The sequence below is a fragment of the Silurus aristotelis genome, assembly GCF_946808225.1.
Source record: "Silurus aristotelis genome assembly, chromosome: 24".
Taxonomy (NCBI): Eukaryota; Metazoa; Chordata; class Actinopteri; order Siluriformes; family Siluridae; genus Silurus; species Silurus aristotelis.
The window spans coordinates 2,852,450-2,867,751 of NC_139597.1; the positions used below are offsets into that span (position 1 = coordinate 2,852,450).

The window sequence follows — 15,302 nt, forward strand, 5'->3', positions numbered from 1 at the left end:
TCTTCTAGTTGAAGTGAACCACATCCAAATACCTCTAATACAACATTGTGTCTTCATCTTTGTGGTTACAGTTTGGAGAAGAACCACATACTTGTGGAAAATGTCAGGTGTCCAATACTTTTGTTCATATATTGTATCTGTGTCACTGCGATCCTTTCAGGTTCCTCAGTCGCTTAATTCCGCATGTATAACTTGTGTCTCTGCAGATGGAGGAGTTGCTCGGAGCGATGGAGAAAGTGAAGCAGGAGCTGGAGTCCATGAAGGCCAAGCTTTCGTCCACGCAGCAGTCCCTGGTGGAGAAGGAGGCCCACCTGACCACACTGAGAGCCGAGCGCAGGAAGCACCTGGAGGAGGTTCTGGAGATGAAGTAAGGGCCCTTTTTTTAAAAAATTTTTTATTATAATTATTTTTACATGGCAGAAGTTCACAATTTAACGCGTAAAAAAAAAAAAAAGGTGAATTTGATTGAGCATCGGATTCATCTCCAGATGATCATGTTCTACGTCTTATCGACCCGATTTACGCAAAGTCCCGAGACGTGCGTTCACTCCATGGCAGTGCACAGTGTTGGCGGTCTGGAGAGGAAAGAAGCTCTATAGGAGCTGTAAACGCTTTAAACCGCACTTTTCCCTCCTACGCTGCACGAGCAGTCACATAAAGTGCAATCTAAGCATCTCTTCTTCCCTAACTGTCCATTTTCTCTGACTCTCCTTTCTCTCTCTCTCTCACACACACACACACACACACACACACACACACTCATCTATCGCTGTCGCTCAGCTCTAATCTTGCCTTATTCTTAGTTATGACAGCGCTTCTCTAGTGCTTCTCTTGTCTTATCTGTGGTAAGAAAGAAACTCCTCGACTAAACCTGGCGACTGCGACTCGCTCTCACGGGGTGGTGGGGGATCTGCGGGGGTATCGCAGTTTATTGTTATTAACGTTTTTAAACCAGTTTTAAACGAAATGCCTGCTCGAATAAATATAATCAATCAAATTAATGCGATTTGCGATGCACTTGTTAATATATTATATTATGTTATTATATTGGTTCGGTTAAGCAGTCGAATAAATTGCCACAAATTTAATTGATGGACTAAAGATCAAAGAAATGCAAGAATTCATCAGTTTACATCTATCAAACCCCATTTTTAGGTAATACAGATGTGCATCTGAAAGTGCGTTTTCACCTTTAATAATAAACTTAAAGATACGACCGACTTTCCAATTATTTCACAGCAGACTTAATCAAACATGTTCCTCAATATTTCGTTTCATTGTCAGGATTTTCTTCTTTTAAGAGAAATTCTTGGAGCTGGACACAAAACGTCGTTAAAAACAGCTGGCGACGGCACCACCGATCGGAATGGCGTTTTCAATAGACATTATACACACAATACCCTGATTATTATCAAGACAAGGAAGTGTCAACATCGCCGGCTGGTGTACGGAGCGAATAGAAAACGTGTAGAAACGTTCGTTCGGGGACAAAATAAGTCAGAACTGGCATTTTAAGGACTTTTCCAGCCATTTTCTAAGGTCTGGATTTTTTTTTTGGGTGACGGCTCCTCTCTCACACACACCAGCGTTCTATGCTGGTTCTTCTATTCGGTGTGGCCGCAGAAAATCAAACCAGGACCCCCTGTCCTCTTTCTGCTTCTTCGTTCCGAAAGAGAGAAAAATAGAAGCCCCCAGAAGCAACCGCCCAAACGCAGACTGTCGGAGAGACGACTTCAGTCAGACAGGGAGCGCTGTGTATTTCCTCCGCCCTCACTTCCAAAATAAAAACGTCTTCGCCAAGAGAAAATAAGAGTCATGAATGCTCTGGTCTAATACAACCTGTATCCAGAGAGGGGGAGGGGTTGGGAGGTTGTGTGTAGGGTGTGTGAGGGGTGGTTGGTGGTGGGGCACTTCACTGATGAAGCTCTGTCTTCTGGTAATAAACAATTTGCCGAAATGTATGGGGACCCCTGACTTTTCCAGCCACTTGAGGCTCTTCCACAAACTGTTACTGTAGTAATGGATGCAGGAGCACAAACCTTTCCCTTCAATTGAACTAGGAGACCCAAACCTGCTCCAGAATAACAAATGAGGTCAGGTGAGCCTCCTTCTCCACTGTAGAGCCACCAGTTATACACTATACGGACAAAAGTATTGGAACTACTGACTTTTCCTGTGTGGTTCTTCTACAAAGTTGGAGGCACACCATTGTATTGAATGCCATTGGATGCGATTCACTTCTGAACTCGGAGACCCAAACCTGTTCAAGATCTCCAGCTATTTGATGCTTTTCCTCACCTCACCTCATTACCTGACTTTTCTTACGCCCTTGTATCTCAAAGAGCACAAATCTAGTGGAACATCTAACCAGAAGATCTTCTATTCAGGCCAGCTTTCGGGTTGTATAAGCAGAGATGAGAAAAGCTGCAGTAAACCATGAGCACATTTCTCTCCACTTCACCCAGTCTAAATGCCACCACCTCTCCGTTCCCTGTTCTCCAGATGCGACGCGGTCAGATCCTGTTGTACTCCGAGCTCGTCTGATGTGGCTATTTATTCTCACTCCATTCCACCCTCCCACTCGCATTCTTTTATCCTTTTGTTCTCTGTCTTTCTCAGATCACGACTCAAAGTCTTAGCTCAGTGTTAGCGGAGATCACTCGTCCTCCTTTTCAACAAATGTTTAATTCTCGTCCCACATTTGTTTGGGATAGAGGAACATGTCCGACTGCCTGATGGGAGACGGCTGTTGACAGGAGAATAAGTCTTAATGAAAAATTCCTCCGACGGTTCGTTTTATTTCCCGCCATATTGGGATCGTCGTCTAGCTATCCTTTTTTTTTTATTATAATGCAAAGCCCAAGCTTGTAGGAGTCTGTCTTTAGATCAACAACTGAGCTAAAAAAAAAAAAAAAAAAAAAAAAAAAATTTGCGTGCCCATAGGATCAAATAAAGCCATGGAAATGTAACTTCTTCAGACAAGACCTGTAGTGTTACGCTATGAATGCTGGAAAAATAACAATCAATTCTCCCCGTTTGGTTTGGCGATATGACAGAAATATCATGATTCGCGTGAGCATTTTTACAATACACAGATCAGTAGCCCAGAGCCTTAACCACTGAGGTACAGCTTCCTTCAGATAGATTTATCTATAGCTATCAAAAGCTACCACTTCCTCTGTCTGTCTGTCTGTCTATCTGTCTGTCTGTCTGTCCGTCCGTCCGTCCGTCTGTCCATCGATATGCATGTGTGTATGTAAATGCATGTATATAAAATGAAATAATTGCTATTTAGATCATATCCCCCACACCAACATTCATGCCTACGGTGTAAAAGAGGATTTATGAGCTGAGCCGAGGACTTGGGAAGTAACGGGGTACAGAAGAGCAGAGCTAATTACGTGCTGTTTAAAGTCAAATGGTGCCCGAGTCTTTCACACAGTTCTAGCTTCATTGCCTTTATGCTTTAATCCCAGAGCTTCTCACATGCTCCTATGATCTCCAGGCCAGGACTTTATGGCCTCTGACTGCTCAGGGCTTCTCAGAGGCATCATGTCAGCTTCTTGCTGCCTCACCACCCAGGCGGTGCACTTTAATCCGCCACAGCTCCTTAAACCGGCCATATTGGGTCTGAGAGATATAGAGAAAGAAAGAGAGCGAGAGCACCCTGGAACAGCTAAACATTAATTAGCGTTTTTCACAAAGCCAGGAGGACGGTCGGCATCGCGGGAGAAATTCCAAAAGCCGTGCCAAGAATGTAACCGCGAAGGAGACCTGCAGCGATTTATAAAGTGATATTTATATAGTGGAGATGGTCAGGCTGGAATCCGCATCCTCCCACAGCTGTATTCTAAAGCGGTCGTTATAATGTAATAGCAGTCGACAAAGTTCTCGCACCTGAAGTGATATAAAAGGGAGGAGATTGGTAGCGTCACCTGCCCTCCTTGAAAAGAGTGAACACTTTGTGCCTACGTGTTAAACCTTTTTATCACAGCATGGAAAGTCAGTCATGTGCAAAAAATAAAACTTACCTTTTTTTTTTTTTTTTTTGCACTTTTGCTCCAAACCGGACGATCCCAAGAAGTTATACATGACATTCGAGGACTAAAAGACAATCAGAAACATAAGGATTAATCAAAGGCAAAAGTTTTCGCCATAAACCTCAGTCACCAGACCGGATTTCTGAAAGCGGAGTGGACAACATCTGGCAGATTTGCAGCAGATATGTCAAGAAGAAGAAAAGACAAAGATTGGCCAAAACAGTCCCATTTCAACATTGTTATTATTACAGCTAAGAGGATCCAAACGCTGCCCAGAGGATAGGAAAGAGTTGGACATGCTTGTTAAAGGGCGAAGGGTGCAAATACACGTTACTATAAAATATTTATACCACAGCGCTGTCGAAACCGTTTCAATGAATTCCCTGTAATTTCAGCTCTCGCAGTTAGAGCCAGCTGTAATTCGCATCACAGGTTCATATTAATGCTCTTGTATGCAATACGCTGTTGTTTCTATAGTAACCGCTTACATCATGGTGTGGAATAAACAGATTAAACACAGATTTTAAGATCTGATGTAGTGTGGGGAGGAGTAGCGTAGTGGTTAAGATGTCGGACTGCCGATCAGGAAGTTGTGAGTTCAAATCCCACTACCACTAAGCAGCCACCGCTGGGCCCTCGAGCAGGGCTCTTAAACTTCAGCTGCTCAGTTGTATGAATGCGATTGTAAGTCGCTCTGGATAAGGGTGCTTGTATGAGTCGCTCTGGATAAGGCTTGTATAAGTCGCTCTGAATAAGCTTGCCCGTATGAGTCGCTCTGGATGAGGGTGCCGGTATGGGTCGCTCTGGATGAGGGTGCCCGTATGGGTCGCTCTGGATAAGGGTGCCCGTATGGGTCGCTCTGGATAAGGGTGCTCGTATGAGTCGCTCTGGATAAGGGTTGCCCGTATGAGTCGCTCTGGATAAGGGTGCCCGAATGAGTCGCTCTGGATAATGGTGCCCCTATAAGTCGCTCTGAATAAGGTTGTCCGTATGAGTTGCTCTGGATAAGGAGGCTAGTATGAATCGTACTTGCCGATAACCGATGAATCAACCGATTGTTTTTAAAATGAATAGAAAATCAAACACTCCATGTAAAATAGTACTCTATTTTATTATTATAAAACATTACTAAAGAATAGTAATAAAATCAAACCGCATGTGGCATCAGTGATTCGCCTCTAGTGGCCGCTCTCGTATTGACAGCAGACCGGAAAAACTATTCGTATTGATTTTCGCCGATCAACAATTTGTGCCTCGACCTCTATTCATAACTGAGGGGAAGTTTTTGTTTAAAATCCAGCCTTTATTATCAAAAACCAAATAGTTATGAGTAATACGTATATTTCAAATTAAATCTTTTAAATATGTCTGGCATTGTTCAGAGAGCCTTTCCAAATGTGGGGGCGGTAGTTTGGGGACCCCTGGTGTAAAAGGCATTTGTAAGCGTTTTATTTTTCTAAAGCTGCTTTGGGACAATAATCGTAATCTATAATAAAAAGTTCTTTAAAAATGAAATCGAGTTGAATTATTCGAAAAGTTCTTCTTTTCTTAGAGAAAAACCCACTCCACTCTGTCTTGGTGTCAGATCTCCACTTAGGTCACTGACTGGAAAGTGTGGTTTATAATACAACAGTGCTATAGTCCTCCGGGTATGAATCATGTCTGGAATGAAACTGACTGTAGGCTGAATTTCAGGCGAAACCACCAAATGCAGCGATTACAGTATATGATGCAGCTTCTATACGATTTCTCTGCCTTTATCCAGGTTCATCAGTCTAACTAGTATAACGTATCATATTCATCTTCCTTTCCATCAGTTGATGGTTAAATTCTCAGCATTGCTTTAGATCCCAGCCACACAGCTGCTGCACGCATTTCGGGTCGAAGTCTCGATCCGGGTTGAACAGCTGTCGATTCTGAGACTCGTCCATCAAGTCAACGAACTCTCTAAAGTTCATTTCCTCTCTTGGTTTTTGGAATCATTTGCAGGCTAATTTCGTGTATACACATTCTTGGAGGCTCGTTTGTAAGGATTAGCCCGAGTTTATACACACATTTGTACAGATGGCGCAAATATGCAACCTTGGTTACAGGTTGTTGATTTGTTTTCAGGGTTACGAAGTTGTGTGTTTTACCGAATAAGGTTCCTTTGAACTGTAAAGCACTGCAAACACTATTAATACCGGTTCTAGCATCAGCAAACTACAATATGTGGCTCTATAGATATGATTTATTGTTTACACTAAAGCAGATGCCATAATGATTGGTGTAGCTTTGTTAAGGCTTTTTGCCTTTATTGTGAAGAGAATTCGATTGGCTTGAGTGAATGTAGCGTCAGGTAATGTCGCTTTTCTCAGTGGATTTGGACTCTGGACTTCTGAAAATGATACTCGAGTAAAAGTACAGATACCTTACTGCAAAACTTCCTTACAAGTCGCCGATTCCAATCTGACTTGAGTAGAAGTTTTCGAGTGTCTAATTTGAACAGTGCTTGAGTATTTGACTTGTATTGAACGTAGGCTCACAGATGCGCCAGTCCTCAGCACTAAGACACACGTCTGCCAAAAAGCCTAAAACGGTTGATTTGCAAGGTTTTATTTCCTTAAAATACGAATCAAATTGTCCGCCTCAACACTTCATTAACCAACAACACAACAGCCTCTTTGACTTGCCAGAATAAAACATACAATTCGGTCAAAAATAAAAAAAGAAAGTTGTAAAGCAATTTTTCAAAAAAGGATCTTTAAGCTATTGAACAAATAACATGACGGGGTCATGTCACAAAGAACAACCATAAAACTTCTAGGGACAAATACAATAAAAGCAAATCATTTGTAGATAAATGAAAAAACTAATTTTCTTTGGAGAGAACTTCAACAAAAGCTGGTTCTGTAATTTATTCGAGATCTTGTTTGGACTAAAAACGAGGCCAGGCAGCTCACAGGCAGCAGATGCGAGTCGGGGGGTGTTGTGGCTTAATGACGTCTTCAACAGGTGCAAAATGTAATTGGTAACAGTGTCAATTAAAATATAGTGGAGTAAAAAGTACATCGATTGAATCTTAAATGTAGTCTAAGATATATATTTTAGAAATATAGTCTCGCTCAGGGGCCCGAGGGTGGCAGCTTGGTATTGGTGGGATATAAACTCATGATCAACATATAAACCACCTCATTTACTACAAGTTCAAATTCAAGCTGCCACTGCTGGGCACCATGAGCAAGGCCCTTAACCTTCTTCTGCTCAGTCATCCTCGTGGATAAGGTATCCAAATATCATAAATATCATCTCTATTTTCAAACTTTGGAAAGGTCTGAAAGAGCACCTCGTTTCTCAAGCAATTCTTTGAGAAAAATGTAAGAAACACATGAGAAACGTGAGAACATGAGATCTCCTCCAATTTGAGTCTAAATGCAGATGAATCTTCTACGCCATTGAGCTCTACACTTGTCGAGCACTTAATGTGGAATGATGGATCTTAACATTCAGCCAATTTCACGAACCTCTGCCCACCCAATGGCACCAACTTCTCCAGGACTTGGAGAACAATTCCACATTCATAATCACGTTGGTGAGATTCTGTGAGGAGGAAAGGGCAGGCATCCTGAAATGGAAAGAGAGATCGTACAGCCAAACTTTATATGCATGAAAAAGAACAGAAGGAAAGCGAAAGGGAAGTGAGAAACAGATTTTTATTTAATCCAACGCATGTTTGCGCAACGTCCTTGGGAATGCCGAAGGTCGGAATGTCAGGCTGTGGATCCGTTTGTCTTATCAATAGCGAAGTAAAAGTTAGGGAGTTCCTTCCTTGCCGACTCCCACTAGCGATAAATCACCACCACTGACTACAGAGTCTCACATTCCACGTCCTGGCACCGACCCGATCCTACGCTCCCTCATAGTCACACTATAATCCTTCAGCTTGTGCCATACCTGGGGTCTGAGTCAAAGAAACCAAGCCACCAACTACTGCACAACCTCAACCCAACCTCCATTATGTAGCATTATAAGCTCCATTATACAGCCACAACCATTAGATTCCAACAGAAATCTGTTTTTTTTGTCTGTTGTTAAATAGCTTTTTATATTTTTTATAAAAAAATCTTTAATATGGAGCTTGTTTTTTTCTGCATTTTCAGCACATTTTTGCCGCATGTCGTCAGCGCCGACTTTATTATAAGTGGCGTGTAATCAAGGCGAGCTCTACTCGTGTCCAAGAATTCATTCATCGGGCTATTTATGCATGACCAGTGTGCACACGCACACCTTTATCTGGCCCGTATAAGCCCCCCCCCCTCGCTACTCTTCCAGCAGTTTGTCTTGGCTCAGGGGGTTGTTCGGGAGGCAGAGAGAAGTGGGAAAAAGGGGGAACGGGAAAAGGAGGGCGCTAATAAAGCTGAAGGCAGGTGGCTGATAAGGTGAAAAGTCTAAACGCAGAAAGTAGCCAGGCTTTTGGGCAAACATCAAGCGAACCCGTCCTGCCTTCTCAAGCCAAATACAACAGACGCTTCAAAAAAGACTTTTTTTTTTTTTCTTCTTCTTTCTCTTCACACCCATTTGCGGTTAAACCCACTTGACTATGGCTTTATTTAAATTACACAGCACAAGGACGAGCGGAGAAAAGAAAGCGGTCACCAGTACTCGTTTCATATATCTATACGTTATCCGTCCATAGAAGACGATCGTTTATTATCCTGTTTATTATCAGAGCTAAACGCTTGTTTTCGGGAGCACCTGTCCTGTTCTTTTTCTCAAAAAGCTACAGGATTTATTTGTGTGATGGACGTATATAAAAAGACCTGAAACACCTAAAGGATTAAATTTAAGCACATAAATAGATCATATTCTCTACACCTGGTAGTTACATATTTACTCCAGAAGTCATTCTCGAGCATTTTTTTCGTCCTGGCGGCGTTTCCTTCCTTCACACTGGTCTGCATTATGTTTATCATTGTGCAAGTAACGACAGATGAAATCTGCGGAAAGATCTGGACCAGGACCAGGACCAGCCGTGGTCCAATGTGTCTACAAAAGCCGAGTCACCTTTCGAGACGTGAAACCTGTTTATTAGATGCACGGTCTTGACTGAGACGTGTCATTTATAAGACCCTGCACCAGCAGACTCCAAGAGCACGGTGTTAGTGGAGATGATAAAAATGGGCTCGTGTGTTCATTCCCATCTCATGGAGTTTCATAGCAAGTACAATTCGAAGAATTTGTATTTGTCGAGCGATTTTTTTACAATGGACGTCGTCTCAAAGCAGCTTTACGGAGGTAAAGACGGTTATAAAGTTGTGTAAAAGAGTGTCTTAGTTTAGTGCCTGTAAGTTTGTTCCTTAAAAATTGTATCCCTAATGAGTAAACCAGTGGCAACCATAGCAAGGAAAAACTCCCTGGGATGGGAACCCTGAGAAGAACCTCATCCTCGACACTGACTGTCCATTCATCACAGTTCCATCATTGTTGAGTTGTTCAGCGACAGGCGCTTTAATGCAAAACTCTTCGTGCATCCGGTGGTCCTGAGCCATTGTGGTAGACTTTAGATGTTACTGTGATTAATGAAATTGCTGCGGGACTACTGCATGGTCATAAGAGATTCTTTTTCTCTTCTATTATTATAGGAAGTACATTAAATATGTCTGGTGAAAATACAGTTTGAAGGCTGCATGTTTGAATGGACGAAGGTTCGTACATTACCAGTATATGTGCCTATTGTAAGGGTTATAACAAGTATTAAGATATTCAGAATCATCTGAGTGGTCATTTCATCATCCTGAAGAAAAGAGTGCAGGCAGGGTGGAGTGGGTGGAGAAGAGTGATAGCAGGAGTGATTTGTGATAGAAGAGTATCTGTGAGAGTGAAAGGGAAAGTTTATAGGACTGTGGTGAGACCTGAGATGTTGTATGGATTAGAGACAGTGGCATTGAGTAAAAGACAGGAGGTGGAGCTGGAGGTAGCAGAGCTGAAGATGTTGAGATGTTCGTTGGGAGTGACGACGATGGACAGGATTAGAAACTAGTTTATTAGAGGGACAGCGCATGTGGGACGTTTTGGAGACAAGGTGAGGGAGATGTGATTGAGATGGTTTGGACATGTGCAGAGGAGGGACGTGAATTATATTGGTAGGAGAATGCTGAGGATGGAGCCACCAGGAAGGAGGAAAAGAGGAAGACCAAGGAGGAGGTTTATGGATGTGGTGAGGGAAGACATGCAGGTAGTTGGTGTGAAAGAGGCAGATGTAGAGAACAAGGGGGTATGGAGACGGATGATCCGCTGTGGCGCCCCCTAATGGGAGAAGCCGAAAGACGGTGGTCATTTTCTCATCCTTAGTAACTGCCTGGTCAGGGTTACAATGTGGAAATAAAAATAAATGCTGGCAGATACAAAAAAAGCAAAAAATCTGAAGAGTTCTACATGTTGTTTTAGTTGAAACATATATTATAAACTGGAGTAATGTCGTTGAGGTCGAGGAACTGTAACTTGGTAGCTGTTTCCTGAGATGGCAAAAGTATTGGGACACCTAACAGGCCATATCTGGTTCTTCCCCAAACTATTACCCCAAAGTTTGGAGACACACAATTGTGTAGGACGAATCTTTATGTGAGAGCATGAAATTTGTCCTTTGCTTGAACTCGGAGATGTAAACCTGTTCCAGCATGACGGTGCCCCTTCACACAAAGCCAGCTCCATGAAGATCTGCTTTACATTGGGTTGGATTGGAAGATCTCCTGCTCATCATTTCTCAAATCAGTACCTGACTTTACTTACACCCTTGTATCTGAATGAGCACAAATCTCCTTAAAATCTAGTGGAACATCATCCCAGAAGAATGGAGGGTATTATAATGATGTGAATTTAGGTGTCCACAAACTTTTCTCTGTACAGTGTGTATCCTGTTATCCTGATCATTTATGTGCTTTGTTCTGTAAGTGTGAAAGTAGTGGAGATAGTGCAGGATTAGTAGTAGATGAATGTTTGCATACAGCAGTGCTGGAATACATATTAGCTATTTTACAGTTAGGTGTAAGAACAGAGCTGAACTTCTCAGTATTATCTCATTTCCACACAGGAAAATAGATTCCACTCCTTTATTTAATCTCCTCTTGTTTTTCAATTGCCTTTCCTCTTTTCCTGCATCTCTCTCTCTCTCTCTCTCTCTCTCTCTCTCTCTCTCTCTCTCTCTCTCTCTCTCTCTCTCTCTCTCTCTCTCACTTCCATCTAAGCAGGCTTGGTCTTTCACCAGCCCGGTCTCTGCTTTATATCGTTCATCTTTTTTTTTTTTTTTTTAATTATTAAAATTATTCTGGATTTAAATACAGCTAAATAAATCTCTCAGCACGCCCGTGTTAACAAGCCCCGGAGGTGGCTTTTATAAGTTTCCTCTTGTAACCGGAGTATCGTTTTTACCGCAGTCTTCTGGAAAAGCAGGAGCCGTCGGTGACCTCACATTAATCAGGGCTCGGCACCAGACACGTGAACTGAAAGATTCCGCGGCCCAATCAAGAGGCGAATGTTTTACAATGGAAAAACGAATCGATGGACCTCTCAGGTGTTTCACGTCTCTCGCCGGGGGGCCCCGTCACGTTTCCTCTCTGAAGACGGAGACGGATGTTGGTCCGGCTGAAAGAGTCTCGTTGTATCTGGGGAAGAGGATAGCGAGGACCCCTGCCGCTTCAGTGTTCCGTACCGACATTAAATACCGCTGTTGTTTTGATAGTAACGACTTGAATGTTAGTGCGACTCACCGGCGACATGCGATGCACAGAGCAGGCACCAGGCAAAATGACTAGCTTATGTTTCCTGACTCTTTCTTTTTTCCTTCCTCTTTTCTTTTATATGTGCTCCTTATTTCTGTGCTCAGACATTTGCCAGTGGTTGTGTCGGTTCAAAGACATTCGTGCGTTTGTGTGCTAAGTTATAAAGGCGACATTCGGTCTTTTGTGAGAACCAAATGTCTCTTTAATGATGGGAGAATGTTAAAATGACCACGTTGTTACTTTTGGCTGTAAAAAGGTAAACAAAGACCTCGTTCGGGCTCTAATTTAATGTGCGACAGGCACATAATCACCAGCATGCACTCGCACACCACAATCTGGGCCAGCATTCACTCATTATGATCCAGCTCTTCTGGCACGCTTTTGGATTTGTGTGTGTGTGTGTGTGTGTGTGTGTGTGTGTGTGTGTGTGTGGGTATATATACTGTGTGTGTGTGTGTGTATATGTATATGTATATATATATATATATATATATATATATATATATATATATATATATATATATATATATATATATATATATATATATATATCTCACATTAGGCAACTTGTTAATGCTGATCGTCGGTAAATATTCCTGTTCTTACTTCCGCACTTCCACTCTCTTCCCGAAGATAAAAATCCAGCTCAAAGCTCACCATTTTGACAGTGTTGCAGAGATCCGGCACGAATCACAGAAGGTGCTTGACACACTTCGAAAAAGGTCCAGGACACATTCCTGAAAATTCTTTTGAAGGTAATAGAGTGGAAACATAGATAAATGTACTTTCATGTAAACAGAGCTAAAACTTTTTGATACCATCGCAGACTCACCCAATTACTTATCTATTTTCATCTAGACACTAAAAAACTTTTCTTCCATCCATCCATCCATCCATCCATCCATCCATCCATCCATCCTTATACAAATCCAGCCAACTTTTTGTCCATCTTTTGCCTCCTTGGATGTAAATGTAATCAAATGACCAGATTTCACATGGTGCTTAAAATCCTCATCCAAACTCCACTGCTGCATCCGATAAGCTCACACACATTCCATGTCAGCATCACTGATGCATTAAAAGAAATGGTTCAAACCCCAAATTGTATCCATCCAGTGTTGATCCCCTCGTTCATGGAGGCCGTACCCGTCCCTGATACACGCTCTATAACCGTGAACTCGCGTCGTAATCGTAACACAGAACCAGCAGCCTGACCCTTATTACTCGACTGTAATCCGATGAGGTTGAATTTGATTAACTCCCCACGGTGAGTCGAGCTAACGCTTGAGACCCCCCCTTTCCTCCATCGCTTTTTCTCCTTCTGCTTATCTGTTTTCCTCTCAGGTGATCGTCCCTCCCCGATCAGAAACAGCACACGCAGCGTAGGCTTTCGAAAAAAAAACTTGCATGCCGACATCTCAAGGTAAAACTGATAAATTTGCCTCTGCGCTAGCCAAAAAAGAGAGAAAAAAACAATCCATATGGTAGTGCGCATTTTCCTGAAGCTTCCTCCGGCTGCTTTACGGCTGCTCAGCTGAAACGATCTGTCTGTCCTTCAGGACATCCAGGGGTCACGTTCATGCTTTCCAGATTGAGTCTCGTCTTCTGGACTGTTACCTCACCGAGCGATGAGGAAGAGCAATCAGGGGTGTACGTGACCGAAGAGGTCGGAAATGACGACGTAGCTCATTTTAATCTCAATGGGTTACGCCAGCACGAGGCTGCACGCACAGTCACAGGGAGCACCGACCTTCATAAGTCAGTGTACCGAAAGAACGTCTCGTGTACATCGTAAAGTACATGTGACAAGCACCTTCACCTTTACCATGCACTACATGCACTTGCTCATTAGTAGGTCACATGACCATAGCCTGTATGTAGGCTGGAGCTTTGCTGGAATCAGAGTTAAATGTAGAATTTCCGTTTGCGTCTTTGTTCCTTTTTTGGTGTAACAGTAGAAAAACTCCCCACCACAAGAAATATTTGTATATGTTCAGACGTGTACGTGATACCGACGTTACAGATTCCTATAGGTCTACATTCTAAAGCGCTCCGTCACTTATTACATTTCCTCAATGTAAAACTAATCCAGTACAAATGGCTCCAGGGGTCTGCTTTGTTTAGGCTTATAATGAAATCCCCACCTAGGCAGAAAAGATCGCGGCGTTCACAGAAGCTTTTCCTCTCTTTATTTTTTTTCTTTATTTTTTAACTAAAGCTCTGAGTTCTTTGAATAATTCATGGAACCTCCTCATTTGAAAGAGGAGCCCCAGAGATGCAACGATACACTGATACAGCCTAAGAGAGAAAGAAATGGCTTCTTAGAGCCTTTCGGTGCTGCCTTCGATTAGTTAGAGCGTGAAAACGACATGCGTGGTTTATTATACATTATCGGCGCAATATAAGCGTATCTTCCGAATTGAAACGTGGCACACGGTACGGCAGCCCGACGCATGCGTTAAAACAAACCGGCAGATCTCTTGCACTTTGTATATCCTGACCTTCTAAGGCAGAGGAAACGTCTGTTGAAGGACTTTTTGAAAGAGCGTTATTGAAGCGTGTTTACAAAAGGAGATTAAATCCTTGCGTTTTGGCGCTTCGAAACGAGGAAGCTAATGTGAAGCAGCGAGCTCACCACACTCAGCAACGAAGCCGGTTTGTTTGCCGGCTGTGCAGGATGCGTTTGTTTTGGCTATAGGCCATACTTGGCTTCGAGCTGGTGTGTACGTGTGTGTGTTGCATGCACGTGCGTTTGCGTCCGTGTGTATCGAGAGCAGCTGTGTGAGAGGATGTGTGTGAAAGCATCCCAGGGTGGGCGTTTTTTGATGATGTTCAGCTTCCACAGGATGACATTACTACAGTCTCTTCATCCACACCATAACGTTCTCACTATAAAAGTCGGGGCTCTCCTTGGATGGATGGATGGATGGATGGATGGATGGATGGATGGGAGAATGGGAGAATGGATGGATGGATGGGAGAATGGATAGATGGGAGAATGGGAGAATGGATGGATGGGAGAATGGATGGGAGAATGGATGGATGGATGGACGGATGGGAGAATGGATGGCAGAATGGATGGCAGAATGGGAGAATGGATGGATGGATGGGAGAATGGATGGATGAATGGGAGAATGGATGGATGGATGGAAGAATGGGAGAATGGATGGATGAATGAGAGAATAGATAGAGCAAGACCCTTAAACCTTAAAAAGCATGACTTTCGAAGTAGAAGAATCCAGGTGCTGAATTGGCCTTCCTGCAGTCTTCAGCATTTAGTGCATTATGAACCGAAAAACACAACAAAGAAAACCCAGAACTGTTAACCAGCTAGAATCCTGTATCAGACACATATGGGACAACATTCCTCTCCCAAAACTTCAGCAATTGGTCTCCTTAATTCCCAGATGTATACGGACAGAAGACGTGATGCTACACAGTGGTAAACGTGGCCCCTGTCCCAGCCTTTTTGAGACGTGAGACGTGTCACTAAATTCAAAATCTC

General features: G+C 42.9%; 1 protein-coding gene across 1 annotated transcript in view; it reads left to right on the plus strand.

Moving 5' to 3' along the window:
- erc1b (ELKS/RAB6-interacting/CAST family member 1b) overlaps window positions 1–15,302 on the plus strand; it is a 186,880-nt gene that overhangs the window by 91,274 nt on the left and 80,304 nt on the right. The window contains exon 15 of the mRNA XM_083527937.1: window positions 207–367. Coding sequence (XP_083384063.1) covers window positions 207–367 — 161 coding nt within the window. The remainder of the gene's footprint in view (window positions 1–206; window positions 368–15,302) is intronic.